We start from the raw sequence: 13,525 nt of genomic DNA on the forward strand, positions 1-13,525 counted from the left end.
CCAAAGTAAGATCAATGTTTTAAAAGTTGAGTGGAGAAGTTAACAGCTTTTATAACTCAAAAAATTTGAAGGTTATTTGCTGAACATAGACTTTTAGAACTAGATACAGGTAAAAACCATTTTTCAAAACACATTCTATTTCAAAAAGTTTTTTTTTTCATTGTAGGGCAGAAACCTGAACTCTGTATGGCACTGTTTCTTACAGCACTAAACGTGCAGCTAGTTATAGAAATTGCTATGTGGGGCAGGCATTGTGGTAAGGGTTTTCAAAGCGTCTGCTCATTTGCTCTAGTTAGCAGCTCTCTGAGGGATGTGGCAATCACTTCCATTTTACAGACAGTGATCTGGGACTTCCAGAGCAAACCTGCTCTATGTCATCAAGCTCAGAAGTCATAAAACCAAGACTATGGCCTAAGTATCATTCAAACCGAGGTCTGAATCAGTCATCTTGGCTTAGCAACTATGCTTTTATTGCCTGCTGATAGAAAGGTAATGAAAAAACGAAAGAGGGCATTGCCCAATACTCTCCAAGCTAGGTAAGAGCGGCTTCTTAGCATGCTGGAACGAGTTGTGGTAACAGAGACAAAAAACCTGGATTCTCTTCTAGCCAACTAATAGCACTCCTCAGGGTAGGATAAAGCACATGATCTATTTATGATGCAGTTCTTTTTTCCCCAAACAATAAAGGAATTGCATTAAGAGATTTCTCAGGTGCCATCTATTTTAAATTTATAATTCAAAAATATTAAAGCGTTTATGATGTATATGTTTATTAAGAAACGATATTGTGATACTCTAAAGAGATTCGAATCAGAAGAACTTAGATACTTGTATTTATTAAAGTCATAGGTGGGAAACGCTTATGTTCTAGGCCACTACTCATTTACAGGATGTATTAAGCTTGGATAGCATGTGCCAACAGGAAGGAACCCAAGCAACAAAACGTCACATTTTTTGGAGGAGTATTGGATTGCACAAAATTACCTTATTCTCCTAACCAGTCCTCCATGAAATTGCTCAAACTTTCAGAAGAAAGAGAAAAATTAGATATTCATGGCTTCAAGAGAAACTCTAAATGAAGATATCAAAATCTACAATTGGAACACGAGGATGTGCCAGTTGGCTGATTTGACGAATAAATGAGAGTTAAGCAGCATTATTTGAGAATGACTAAAATGGAGTGGGCACAATGGCCCTTTAGAAGGCAGAGTGTTTTTAAATGAGAAATTTATTTAACAGCGTTAATTTAGTTTTACTTTTTTATTGTTTCCAGGATTAAGGGCCACATACAAAAAGAAAGAAGTGTGATTACAAAAAACAGGTATTTCATAGTTGATGAAATAAATTTTAATCCATATAAGACTTCTTTCTTCATTGCCTACAGCTTAAATAATTTATAGGAAAAGTATTTTTCAATAAAATGAGGTTAATTTGGAGAAATTTGACATGAGAGAAATATTACACCAGAGCTGCAGAGTTCATCTCTGCCCTAAGAATGGTAAAGATGGAGACCGGGAATTCTCTCCCGGGATAAATATTTTTCCTATTCGTCCCATCTTTAGAGCCCAGGGATGTTTTCTTTTTCTCTGTTACTCCTCAATCTGGACAATTTTATGGAATCTTAGGGTAAAATATTATATTTTATCCATAGCTACCACCATTCAATAAATTAGAAAAGTGTCCCAAATTTCAAATATGGATTCTTTGAAATAGTTTTTTAACTTTATTGAAACTCTGGTATTTACTTAACCCAAATTAAAGGATTGCTCTAGAATGCTATTTCTAGAATTTGTGAAGAAATCTGAAATTCAGGCTTAATTCTAGGCAGTAAGATAGTCGATGGCTTCTCAGAGTTGCAGGGGCACCTTCTGGTGAGTCCATCCCTTTCACGAGGAAGGAGAGGGGAGGGCAGGAAATAATTCCTAGGGTATACGCTCCTGGTAGTGAATCAGAGAGTGCAGCTACCCCTTCACGGAGAGCCACCTTCTTTGCTCCTGGAGGTTCATTCTGACGTGAAAGACCCTTCCTTCACTGCCTGCTGAAAGCATCATCTCTAGATGATGCTTTTCAGAAGGACAGGAGAGAAAATGTGTCTTGCAAAAACACACCTGACCAAAACTTCTAAAACACAGCCTGCCTCCTTCACTCCACTTGTGGGGCTGCAGCATCTTTCCCAGAAATTCCTTCTCTGCCCAGCGGCTTCATCCCTGGCCACCAGCCGAGAGAAAAGGTAGAGACTGGCAATTGGCCCCCACAGCAGACATTGTGGAGAGGGTGCCTAATCCACCCAGGTGAAAACAAAAATATCCAGGATAAGGCATGTGAAAGAAAGCCACCAATCAAGTTAGAAATTCTCCGTACAGTAGAATTAGCTGGTATTGAAAAAAGTTCGCATTATTTGCCTATTGAGTTTCAGGGTGGAGGTACCTAGGTTGTGGGCTAGTCTGGGATGGCCAGTTTTCTCCACCTACCTAAGACTTCAGTGCGCCACGGTTGCATATATAACTCTGTTTAGTCACATCTTTATGCGACAGCTGCATGGTAACATCAGCTTGTCATTCATGTGTCCTCTTAGAAGCCTGAGAATATCTATCATTATGTTACACCCCGAAAAATGCTCAACAAGCAAGTATGCTAAGATGATTACATTACTGTCTAGTTAATAATGCTGGAAAGAAACATTTAAGAGTAGCTAGTGATGACTCCACCACACAGTAACAGAGCTGAGTAGAAATTAGAAGTCGCAGGGCACTTTCTCTGTATGCACTAAGGCAGAAGGTTGCTGAAGAAATTCCAGGATGAGAGTGGAGTGCCCACACACTGCTTCCATCTTCTGTTTTGAAGTTAGCAATGAAATGTGGTCTCAACTTTTTTAAAAAGAGGAGGAAATATACCTTGGGACTGTCTCTCTTCAAGTCTCCACCCTGCCTCTTTGCTTGCTGGATGGTTGAATATTTAACTACTTTGAAGCCTATTTTTCTCATCTATAAAATGGGAATAGTAGTATCTCCAAGTAGCAGCAGCAACTATTGTTTATATTTTCTTGTTATATAACAAACACTGAGTGATTATTAATAGTAAATGTTTTTTTACAAAAAAATACACTATTGAAAAAACAAAGAAATGGTAATTTAATTAAAACAGGGGTTTATGAATAGACCTACAATGTCATGTTAATTATATCCTTAGACCTTCAGCTGGTATGTAGAGGTTCAAGAAAAGGAGAAATGTGTATATATATACATGTGTGTGTATGTACGTATGTTATATTTTTATTGTTAGATATATAAATATATTTACATTCATATTTATTTCCCATTTATGCTATACTAAACACTTCTAAAAAACAACACTTCTAAGCTCTATTTTTCATGAACCAGCATAACTTGACCCTTTTGCCTACCTGGAGTATGCAAGTTTACAAGGGAAACTCTGGGGTGACAGTTTTATAATCTTAGTTTATTTTGTTCCCATTAAACCAGCACAATTTTACTATTAAATCAATCTAATCAGTGATTGGCTGAAGTTAAAACAAAAAAAAAAAGTGTTCAGGTGCACAGCTCACAACAGGTTTGTGAAATAAAATTACTGAATCGAAATTGAAGATAGAAAATATGGGACGGGCTGTTGTGGCTCATGCCTGTAATCCCACACTTTGGGAGGCTGAGCCAGCAGAATTCCTTGAGTCCATGATTTTGAGACCAGCTTGGGCAACATAGTAAGTCCCTGTGTCTACAAAAAATTAAAAAAAAATTAGCCAGGGTTCTGCACCTGTAGTCCCAGATACGAGGGAGGCTAAGGTGGAAGGATGGCTTGAGTCCAGGAGTTTGAGGCTACAGTGAGCTATGACAGCACCACTGTACTCCAGACTGGGTGACAGAAGGAGACCCAGTACCAACATTAAACAATTCTAAAGGAAAGCACAAAAAACAAATCGCCCATTTTAATTGGTGGTACTGGAGCATTGCTGCATGGTCTCCTCCATATTCATAAATGATGTCATTGCTTTTCCAAAGCCATTTTTCTCCCAAAAGATTGAATTGTTAACATGGGATAGGTCAAGTTCATAGAAACAAAGAAAGATGGAAACGGCCACAGTTGGACAGGGCCAAGGAGGCAAAACCAAATGCTCTGTGGGTCCCTGGCTGGAGCCCTGGACCAGAAAAGACATCAGTAGAACAGGCAGAGGAAATCAAACAGAGTCTGAAAATGAGTTAGCAGCACTGTTGCTACATGAATTTCTTGGTGCCAATAATTACACTACGGTTATGTAACATGTTCACGTGAGGGAAGCTAGGTTTAGGATATACAGCAACTCTCTGTGTTAGTGCTGCAAATTTTCTGTAGAATGAATTCAAAATAATAATAACATGAGGAGGGAGAAGATAATGCCTCCTTCCTTTAATTTTGGGGCAGGTGAGAGAAGGATTGATTTCAGGGAGTCTGTTACTCAGCATGTTCCTCTACAATTCTCCCTGGTTAGAAATTAAATAGACACCAAGTCAATTATCAATTAAGTGACAAGTTGGGTAAACACTGGAAGCATTAACTGACCCATTCAAGCATTCTTTGAAACTCACTCAGCTTTCCCCATTTCCCTGAAGTTTTGTTTTAACTTTAGCCAGTCACTGATTAGATTGATTTAATAGTAAAATTGTGCTGGTTTGACGGGAACAAAATAAACTAAGGTTACAAAACTGTCACCCCAGAGTTTCCCTTGTAAACTTCCATACACAAGGTAGGCAAAAGGATCAAGTTGTACTGGTTCATGAAAAATGAGCTTACACCTTAAAAAATCATAAAGTAACAGATATTTCTCTTGAAGTCATAAGGCAGCCCTAATCCAAAGCAGAAGAAATGTTCTTGCATTTATTATGGCTGATGTTTTCCAGGGAGGGAGATCACACAACCCGTTTGTTTCACTTGCATTATTTATGTAGTGTTCTTCCAGGTACTCTGCATGCCCCTCTAAGCATTATGATAATGGGATCGACAATAGATGGGCAGTGGGCGATTTCCACGTGGAGACGTGCAGCTGAACAAATGCACCAGCGATGCAAACGCCCAGTAACATAAAGACAGGGATGGGTTCACAGGGGCAAACTGGAAGGGGATGGGTGTGCCTGGCAGGGAGGAAGCCAGGATGGGGCCAAATGGGTAGCTGTGGACAGCTTGGGAAGGCACACTGAGGCTTCCAGGCTCTGTCTCAGGGAGCTGAAGCTCAGTCATGGAAGTTAAGAATCGATGCATTTATATTTGTGTTGGGACACATTCTCAATGCATTTATTTTTATTTTCTTTTTCCTTACCTTCTCTATCCTCTACACACTCCCTGTCACAGAAGGGTATGGAAGCCTGGTTCTTTTGTTATATAAGTTCATATTTTAAAGGGAGTAAATGCTCCCTCAGTGTTCCCAGCCAAGATTCTACAACGTTAATCCCGTTAACCATCATGTCTTAATTTAGAAACCATAGAGGGAGAACTCAGAAATAAAATCAATTTTCTTTCTTCTTGATATTATTAGAACTACAAGTTATAGGCTACACCATCAAATCTCTTCAGAAAAAAAAAGAACAATTGGCTAGTTTCACCACTACACAAATCCTTCCTAATTGCAAGAAAAATAATGACTAGACCATGCTATAAAGTGAACTCGAAATGGCAACTCTCTATTAAAGTAAGGGATTGATAGGAAGCCAACCTGCATGAAATTAGAATCTGACTAGTAAAAAAAAAAGTCAGTTTCATCTAATGTCCCTATAGCCTATGAGGCTTAAATTACAAACCCACCGTATGTTTAATATACTGATAATTTTGGCACATGACATCATTCCCTATATTTAGACTGCCTCCACTGCTGCCATGGCAACCCTGACTTAAAACATAGCTGAGTGGGTAATTTCACTCCAAATTAAATGAAAATAAGGCTAATCCTATTATTGTTCTTAACAATTTTCCAAGTAGCTTCTTCTTAGAGTGCCCTTGCTTATGTGTCCTTTTTAAAAAATAGATTATTGGAAAATCATATGTGTATCTGCCCTCACTCCACTCACAGTCACTCGCACCACCCTCCTGGCTCTATGGAATGACCCTGTACTTGGGAAGAGGTCGCAGCACCCACAATGCTCCCCATCCCTGTCCATGCAATTCGGGAATGGGGAAACCTTTTAAATATACCAATTTGAGTCATGAAATATTTCAGAGACTGTCACTGTAAAATTACTCTAAAATAATAGCCTTTTTAAGATAAATCATATTATGCATTTGTATAGGCCTTAAAAGGGTACTTCAAATTATTCTGTTTTATGTTTTAAATGTGCTCCTGTAGGTTTCCATAGTTATTTAGGAGTACCATCTTTTGCTTTTCAGCCTCCACTGAAGAGTCATTGAAAGCTGAGAGTTCCACTTAAACGTAGTCCTTGTGGCTGTGTCAACATACTTCTTTTGACTATTATGATAAACATTAAGTGTTACACATACACACAAAACACTCTGTTGATGCAGCACATATGCTAAATTGCTTTTCCATCTTTACCCCGACAGTTACCTGTTCAAGGCTTTATGATCCAGCCTGTAGTCCTGAAACAGAGAAACTGTACTTCTCTGACAGGGCACTGAAGCTCAGACCTGGACTACACTGATTGAGGGGCTATACAGAGAGAGAAGAAAATGCCCTGGAGTCAGAGACCTTGAACCCGAGCTCTGCCAAGGGCTCCATCAGCTTTGCCATCTCTTGTCCTCTGCATATCTCAGTTTTATTTTTAAATCTACAATAATAAAGAGACAATAGTAGATAATAGTAAGAATAATGACCCCACAGGGCTTTTGTGCCAAGCAAACAGGACAATATAAGTCATCCCAAGAATACAAGTATAAATACAACTCTATCCCCGGCTAATCATGGCTATTTGAAGAGAGCAGCTAAGCTAACAGGCAACAGAGTTTATTAGACATGAAGGCACACAGGATCATAGTTCCCACTGATAACTTTCCCACCAACTTCCCTAGCAAATACCGAGAGAGATTCCAGTGATGTAGAAGATGTCTTCCAGCCTGGATCCAGGCACCAAGAAGACAGTGGTAGTCTCTCTGGCTATCTGTGCTGAGACTCTCTATGACAAGGATGATCAATTGTTGCCATAAAGTACTACAGTGGTCCCATCAACTTTTCAGAACACGCTTCTCATCACACTCATGATCTGTACTTTCTGACACAAACTAAGTTTCTTTGGCAAAAGCTGCCACTGATCATAGGTTCTAGAATCACTAACAAATCGGCCTCACTTGCTTCTACCTCTCTCCCAACCTGACATCTTACCAGCAAGGTGTGCAGTCAATGCCCAATACTTCTGGACTGTCCTAAAAATAAGACCTTTAACATTAAGCATATAAATTCTGAGAATCAGTCCCTATATATTTTATACTTCAATTATTTTCTGAAAACCACAATAATTTTAAAGCTAGGAAGAGGTGAGATCACTTGAATATCTTTAAATGATTAGCAGAGAATACGTCCTAAAGAGATGCTTAATAAATTCATTTTTAAGATTTTTTTTTTTTTGCACAGCCTCTCTTTTTACAAATCGACTTGTCTGAAGTCATAAGGATTGCTTCTGGTGGGACCTGTGGTATAACTTAGGTTATCCGGCTCTCGGCTCAGCTTTTGTTTCCATCAACTCTAATGTTAGACATAGCGAGATAGGTAATAATTTAAACAAATTCCTGAGAGTTTAAAGTTAAAATTATACAACATACATTAAGCAGATTGGTCCTGGCTAATCTAAAAGTGTTGTTCAGCATGAAAAAAATTGAAAACAAAGACAATCTAGGTAGAATTTGTTTGGTTTCTTCCTCCCTCCTACGTGAAATAACATTTAAAACAAGCACAATAAAATCAACCAGGAAAGGACTTCTCCATGAATAGGAATCATCAGCATCGAGCCTTCTGATTTGGAAAACAAAGTACAACTCAATTCAATTCCAATAATCGGTTTAAAACAGGTGCTCATATCTACAATATGTTTCATGTTTGACATGTTTGTCCGGTAGCCTTCATACTAAAATGCAAAGTGTAACCTGTCGACATGGTCACAATCACTCATTCCACATTCCCCTCTTCCTACTCATAAATGGCCAACATTTCCTCTGTGTCTGCCTGAGTTTCAACATACCTATTCTTGTTTAGTCATATTTCAAGATCTAAAACAGATAACTGAAGCAGTTTTAAAGTGTTCAGATTTAAAATAATAAAAACAATAACACAATTTAACATGCAACAGATGACTTAATTCAAGATAGAAATTAAGGCCTTAAACATCTATGCTATGCTTTTAAGTCTCTCAAATTGCACTTATGGACACAAACGATACTGTTCTTGCAATCACGACCATCAACTCTTAAACAGGCGGTACTTCATTAGATCTTGTTTTCCTTTGTCTCTACTAGGGTACACACCAGAGAACTGACCAACCTGTGGTTAATTTTATACATACATTGGCCTAAGATGTGTGTTAAGTTATTTTGCCTTTGAGGATCTTGTAGCCACGGGCACTTCCCCACAGTTGGCTACAGAATGTGGTACACAGTCTTCACGAAGAAAAAGGAATGCACAATCATATATCTGCAGCAGTCTGTCAATTCTCGCTAACGTGAGATAAAAGAAAATACACAATCTAAAAATCTCTGTTCACAGTGAAACAGCTCCAGACCAAACCCAAAACTAACTCACCTTACTTAGTTGCTTTAGAACAGTCCAAAAATGAGAGCACTGTAAGTTCAAGCACACAGATAACTTCCCGAGCTCCAAACACCAGCACAAAGACATCTTAGAAACTTTGAAATTACTCACAGTAAAGGTAACTTTTCCAGAGCCAAAAGAGCAAGGCAAAAAAAGGAACACACACACTTGCCCATGAACGTCCAGAGACAAGCAATTCTTGAAGCTCGTTGGGGAAAAAACTGAGAAAACACACCTGTATCCTTTGTGGCATCTCTTCCCGGGACTTACCATATGGATGGAGCTTCCGTGCCACTGATCTCTAAAAAATCATATCCTTCTTCTAGCTGAAAGTCGGTGAAGACCAGCGCAATGGTGTCCCCGGGCTCAGCCAGAATGGTCCAGGTGCAGTCCGCATTGTTCTCGTACTCTGAAGGGAAGTGCGGGCTGGAGATGGAGCTGCTGGTCCCGCGTAAGGTTCCTCCGCAGGCTCCCTCAGCTGCAGGGGCAGAAGCAGAAAGAAAGCGTCACATTTCAGGATGGTTTTCATACACAAGTGTGTCCACCAAGTGTCACTCTTGATCAGCGACAAATATTTTCTGAACCCAAAACTGAGACACTCAATCTGAAAAAGAATCTTTTGGTATGTTAATGAGTTCTATGAAAAGGTTTACAAGACTCTAACATTTAAATTGTCTTATTAATTGAATGGCCATTGTGGGAAAGATGGAAACGGTGGCTTTTCTAAAACATGGAAAGTGTTGTTGCCATGTACCTGACATTGATAGGCAGCCTCACAAGATTTTCAAAGATTTTCTCCGAATCCTGGAAGACGACACTATGTAAGCAACATTTTGAGACTTAAAAACATGTCGGCGTTTATTCATGGATACCTGGCTTTGAGAATATCGTGCTCTTAAAAGAAATGGTTGCCTTAAATTTATTTTCCATAAATTTGGGATTAATTTGGGTTTTGAATTTCAGATAGCTATTGAATAACATAAAAGAGGCACATCACCTCATAAAAAGGTTCTGAGTAGAAAACAGTTGCATGAAACTTAAAATGGAATATCTTAGAAAAGTGATAAGTGAAAGGCCAGTAAAGATAAAAGTGCATTTAAAATACAAACTAACAATTAAAAAATTATTGGTTAGAAAGGAAACAGATCTTGGAAAGTTTGCTATAGAGTAAAAAAGCTTCTTTGTTACATTTATATTATCTATTACAAAATATTATATGCATATTAAACTATATATAGTTTATATATAACATATAAACTATATGGTAGTTTATATATAAATAACATAAACTATATGGTAGTCTATATATAAATAACATAAACTATATGATAGTTTATATATAAATAACATAAACTACATGATACTTTATATACTATATATAGCTATGTTATATATATAAACTACATATATGAGAGAGAAGTATTTTAAAATAACATGTTTTAAAGCATGTTTTTTAAAATTTCTTCCTTCCCTCCTTTCTTCCTTTTCTTTCTTCTTTTTCTTTCTTTCCTCAAATACTTCCTATCCATAATATATATTTAACAGTCATTAATTCTGATACTGCAATGTGGATGATATGTAAAAGTCAGCCTGTTACCAAGATGGGGGGAGTTTGCTGTAAGCAGAGGTTGTGTGACCGGCCTGAGCTCTTACAAAGCGCATATCTTCGACCCTACCCACCCTCTCTCCACCAAAATTATACCAAAGTGAGAGGAAACGACCTCCTTTTATTAACTCTTCCCAAGTTGCAAGTTCCAATATTTCTTTCATCTTTAAGCGATGTTCGTTTTATTTTGGCAGGATCTAAGCCTCACAAAAATGTCAAAATAGAACCCGTCTTGTCGCAACAGTAAGAGGGTGATATAGGTCCCTTCAAATTAGCTGCCTTCAGTTTACTCAGAAGAATGCCAGGGGCATAGGGGTAGCTGACAGCACACGGTTTTTGTTCCCGGAGTTTGGAGTATTGCATTTTCCATCCTTCCTACGGGATGCCAGGCTGGTCTACACACTAGGCATTCTCATGCTGTTTATGTCAACTAATGCTAATGGCAGCTTTAGAGTGGACGTCTTTGAGAGGCACACTTGGAGCAAAATTACTGCCTTCAAGTTTGAACGAAATCAAGACTACGTGAGGGATGGGTGTTCTCATGTTTTAATAGTTGGTCAGTCTGTGACGCCCATCCAAAGCAAGTGATGTTGTGGAAAGGGCTGCCCATATTTTGTAGGACATCTCAGGAAACTCATTTTTTAGATCCCAAATTTATTTTAAAATTAATAATTATTAAGTGTAGGGATTATAAAAATTACGCTATCACGGTAGTGTTTTCTTTTAAAAGTGTAAAACTGAACACGAATAAAAATAACTGTGTGTATACTGCAATTTGAAAACTGCAAAAGTACTTCCTGTGCCCACTACGAAACGTCTCTCCTGCCCCCCCGCGGGCACCACTGTGCAAGCACACACACTTCCCTGGTCAACTGAGAACCAGCTGCACAACTGCCCAGCTCGCCACAGTTTTTATTACATTCTTGGGAACAGCCAAATGTCTGCCCTGCCCCCCGCCCTCCATGGGCACCACTGTGCAAGCACACACGCTTCCCTGGTCAACTGAGAACCAGCTCCACAACAGCCCAGCTCGCCACAGTTTTTATTATATTCTTAGGAACAGCTACTGGGAATGTGATCATACATATACAGTTCCCTGTCAAAATTGTATTTTTGAAAATAGAGATAAAAATCAGTACCATATAAAAATAAGAGGAAGAACATATTCCAGCCATGAGGAAAAATATAGTGGCTACTATTGAGATTAAGACATTGTGCAGAATTCAGCTCTAAGCCCCTTGGGTTGGGATAATGGTGAATCAGGTTAACAACTAAAAGTGACTCATACTCTACGTTGTTTTTCTTTAAACCCAAATATAAATATCTCCTTCATAAAGGGATGAGGTAAACAGGATCACTAGAGACAGATATTTACTTTTATTATTGATTAAATAACTCTATATAAACATATCACACACATAAATATTTCCAGAGTAATAACTGTTTTTCATGTATAAATGTATCATATAATTTTATTTAATATTTAGATTTTATTCTTTTCTCTGAATTCATTATATACTACAAAAGTTAAGTCATCTCAATGTAAAAACAGATGCAAAAGAAAAGAGTTCTAATACCTTTATTACCTAAGAAGATAAAATATCATAGATGTGTGGAATTAAAAGAAAATTATCAAAGTCCAAGTTACCAAAATGGTGTAGTTGAAAGATTAATGACATATATTAATTGAAATCCAACTGCTGAAACTACATACATTCTTCATAATTCACCTTGTTGGCAAGCAATCCCCCCTTTCAATGTTTCAGAGGGGAAAATAAAATAAGGAAAAAAAAACTGACATCAAATGATTATGAATTTTTGTCATGGCAACCAATGAGCTGAATCACTTTCTATTATTTAAAAAGCTTTGAAATAGTTGTATTTATGTGCATGGTATAGAATAAACATAGAATACAAGTGTATAGAATAAGAAGCTTAACCGATTCTTCTAGGAAAACCTCTCATTAACCTTGACCAGAGGTGAATTTAAACCTGACAGGAGTGTTTACAGGCAGACAACATAACAGGGACACGAGCCATAGCTCCAGAACAGAGTCCAGGGCCCCCACCCTGCAGCCATTAGCCCCCTGGTTTCTCCACTGCTGGAAGGTTCGATGACCTGCAGAAGGTGTCTAGGGAGTTTGTAGGGCTCCGGGTAGTGGATATGAGTTAACTGGTAAAAGAGTGTTCTTTTTTATTTTAACAGCTGATAGAACTGTGCTGGTGCCCACCCCTGAGTACCAGCCCTGATCAAATGAGCATATCTCACTGCCATGCAGTTTCCTTCTATTTAAAATGCCAGTGGTTGAGCTGGATAAACAGCAATGTTATGTCCCTGTCTAATATTTGCGTCCCCTGAGTCTAAGATCTTAGACACTTACTATCTACATTTTCCTAGAATTTCCCTTGATGAATGAGTGGATCATGGAGACCCATAGTTCACTGGGCCAGCATGAGTACTATGCTCAATGAATCCAGGTAAGACCAGAGCACTGACTGCAGCAGACAAGTGGTGAAATTTAAGGGTAACTTTGTTGGGAAAGGAGTAGATGACATAAAGAAGGCAAAATAGAAAAGTCAAATAAAATGAAGAAAAAAACAATTAAGGTAGCACAGAGGGAAAAAAAAATTCCCAAACCTTATCACTATTGCGTTTCTTCAGTAGATATGTTAGTGCCCATAGAATATTCCAGAATAAGTTACAGTTAGAATCAAGCCAGAATAATATATGCAAGATATATTAGAATTCTTTGTATAGCACTCCACATAAAAAATAGTAGAAAATTATTAAGAAAATCTGATTGATAAATAGAATATTATACATATAAGACAAACAAAAAAACTTCATGGTACTCATTGGATAAAATGCTTAAATCACAGAAAATCTTTAGTACAGAATGAGGCAAAATTAGTGTTGGTGCTTGTGAGTGTGTGTGTGCATGTGTGCATGTGTGTGCATGTGTTTGTCTGTATGTGTGTGTTTGTGTTTGAAAGCACCTCCTATAGTGCTGTAAGTATTTCTCTAACAAAACTTTTTAACTCTTAATTTCTCCACTATTTTTGTAAGGGATTTTACTTTCTAAACAACAACATTTTAAACATAATAGCATTTGAAGAAGAGCTACATAACTACTATCTTTGATGAGCAAAACCTTTTTAAAAATAAATCAATTTGTTTCCTC

The 13,525-nt window shown here is 37.9% G+C and overlaps 1 protein-coding gene across 2 annotated transcripts in view; it reads right to left on the reverse strand.

Annotated features, from left to right (window-relative positions):
* The window catches only part of CSMD1 (CUB and Sushi multiple domains 1), a 2,071,408-nt gene that overhangs the window by 1,056,455 nt on the left and 1,001,428 nt on the right, over nt 1–13,525 (reverse strand). For both annotated transcript variants that reach the window (XM_055349528.2, XM_055349527.2), the window contains exon 5: nt 9,008–9,215. In XM_055349528.2, the coding sequence (XP_055205503.2) occupies nt 9,008–9,215 (208 nt within the window). The remainder of the gene's footprint in view (nt 1–9,007; nt 9,216–13,525) is intronic.

This window comes from Gorilla gorilla, chromosome 7, assembly GCF_029281585.2.
Source record: "Gorilla gorilla gorilla isolate KB3781 chromosome 7, NHGRI_mGorGor1-v2.1_pri, whole genome shotgun sequence".
NCBI classification, from domain to species: Eukaryota; Metazoa; Chordata; class Mammalia; order Primates; family Hominidae; genus Gorilla; species Gorilla gorilla.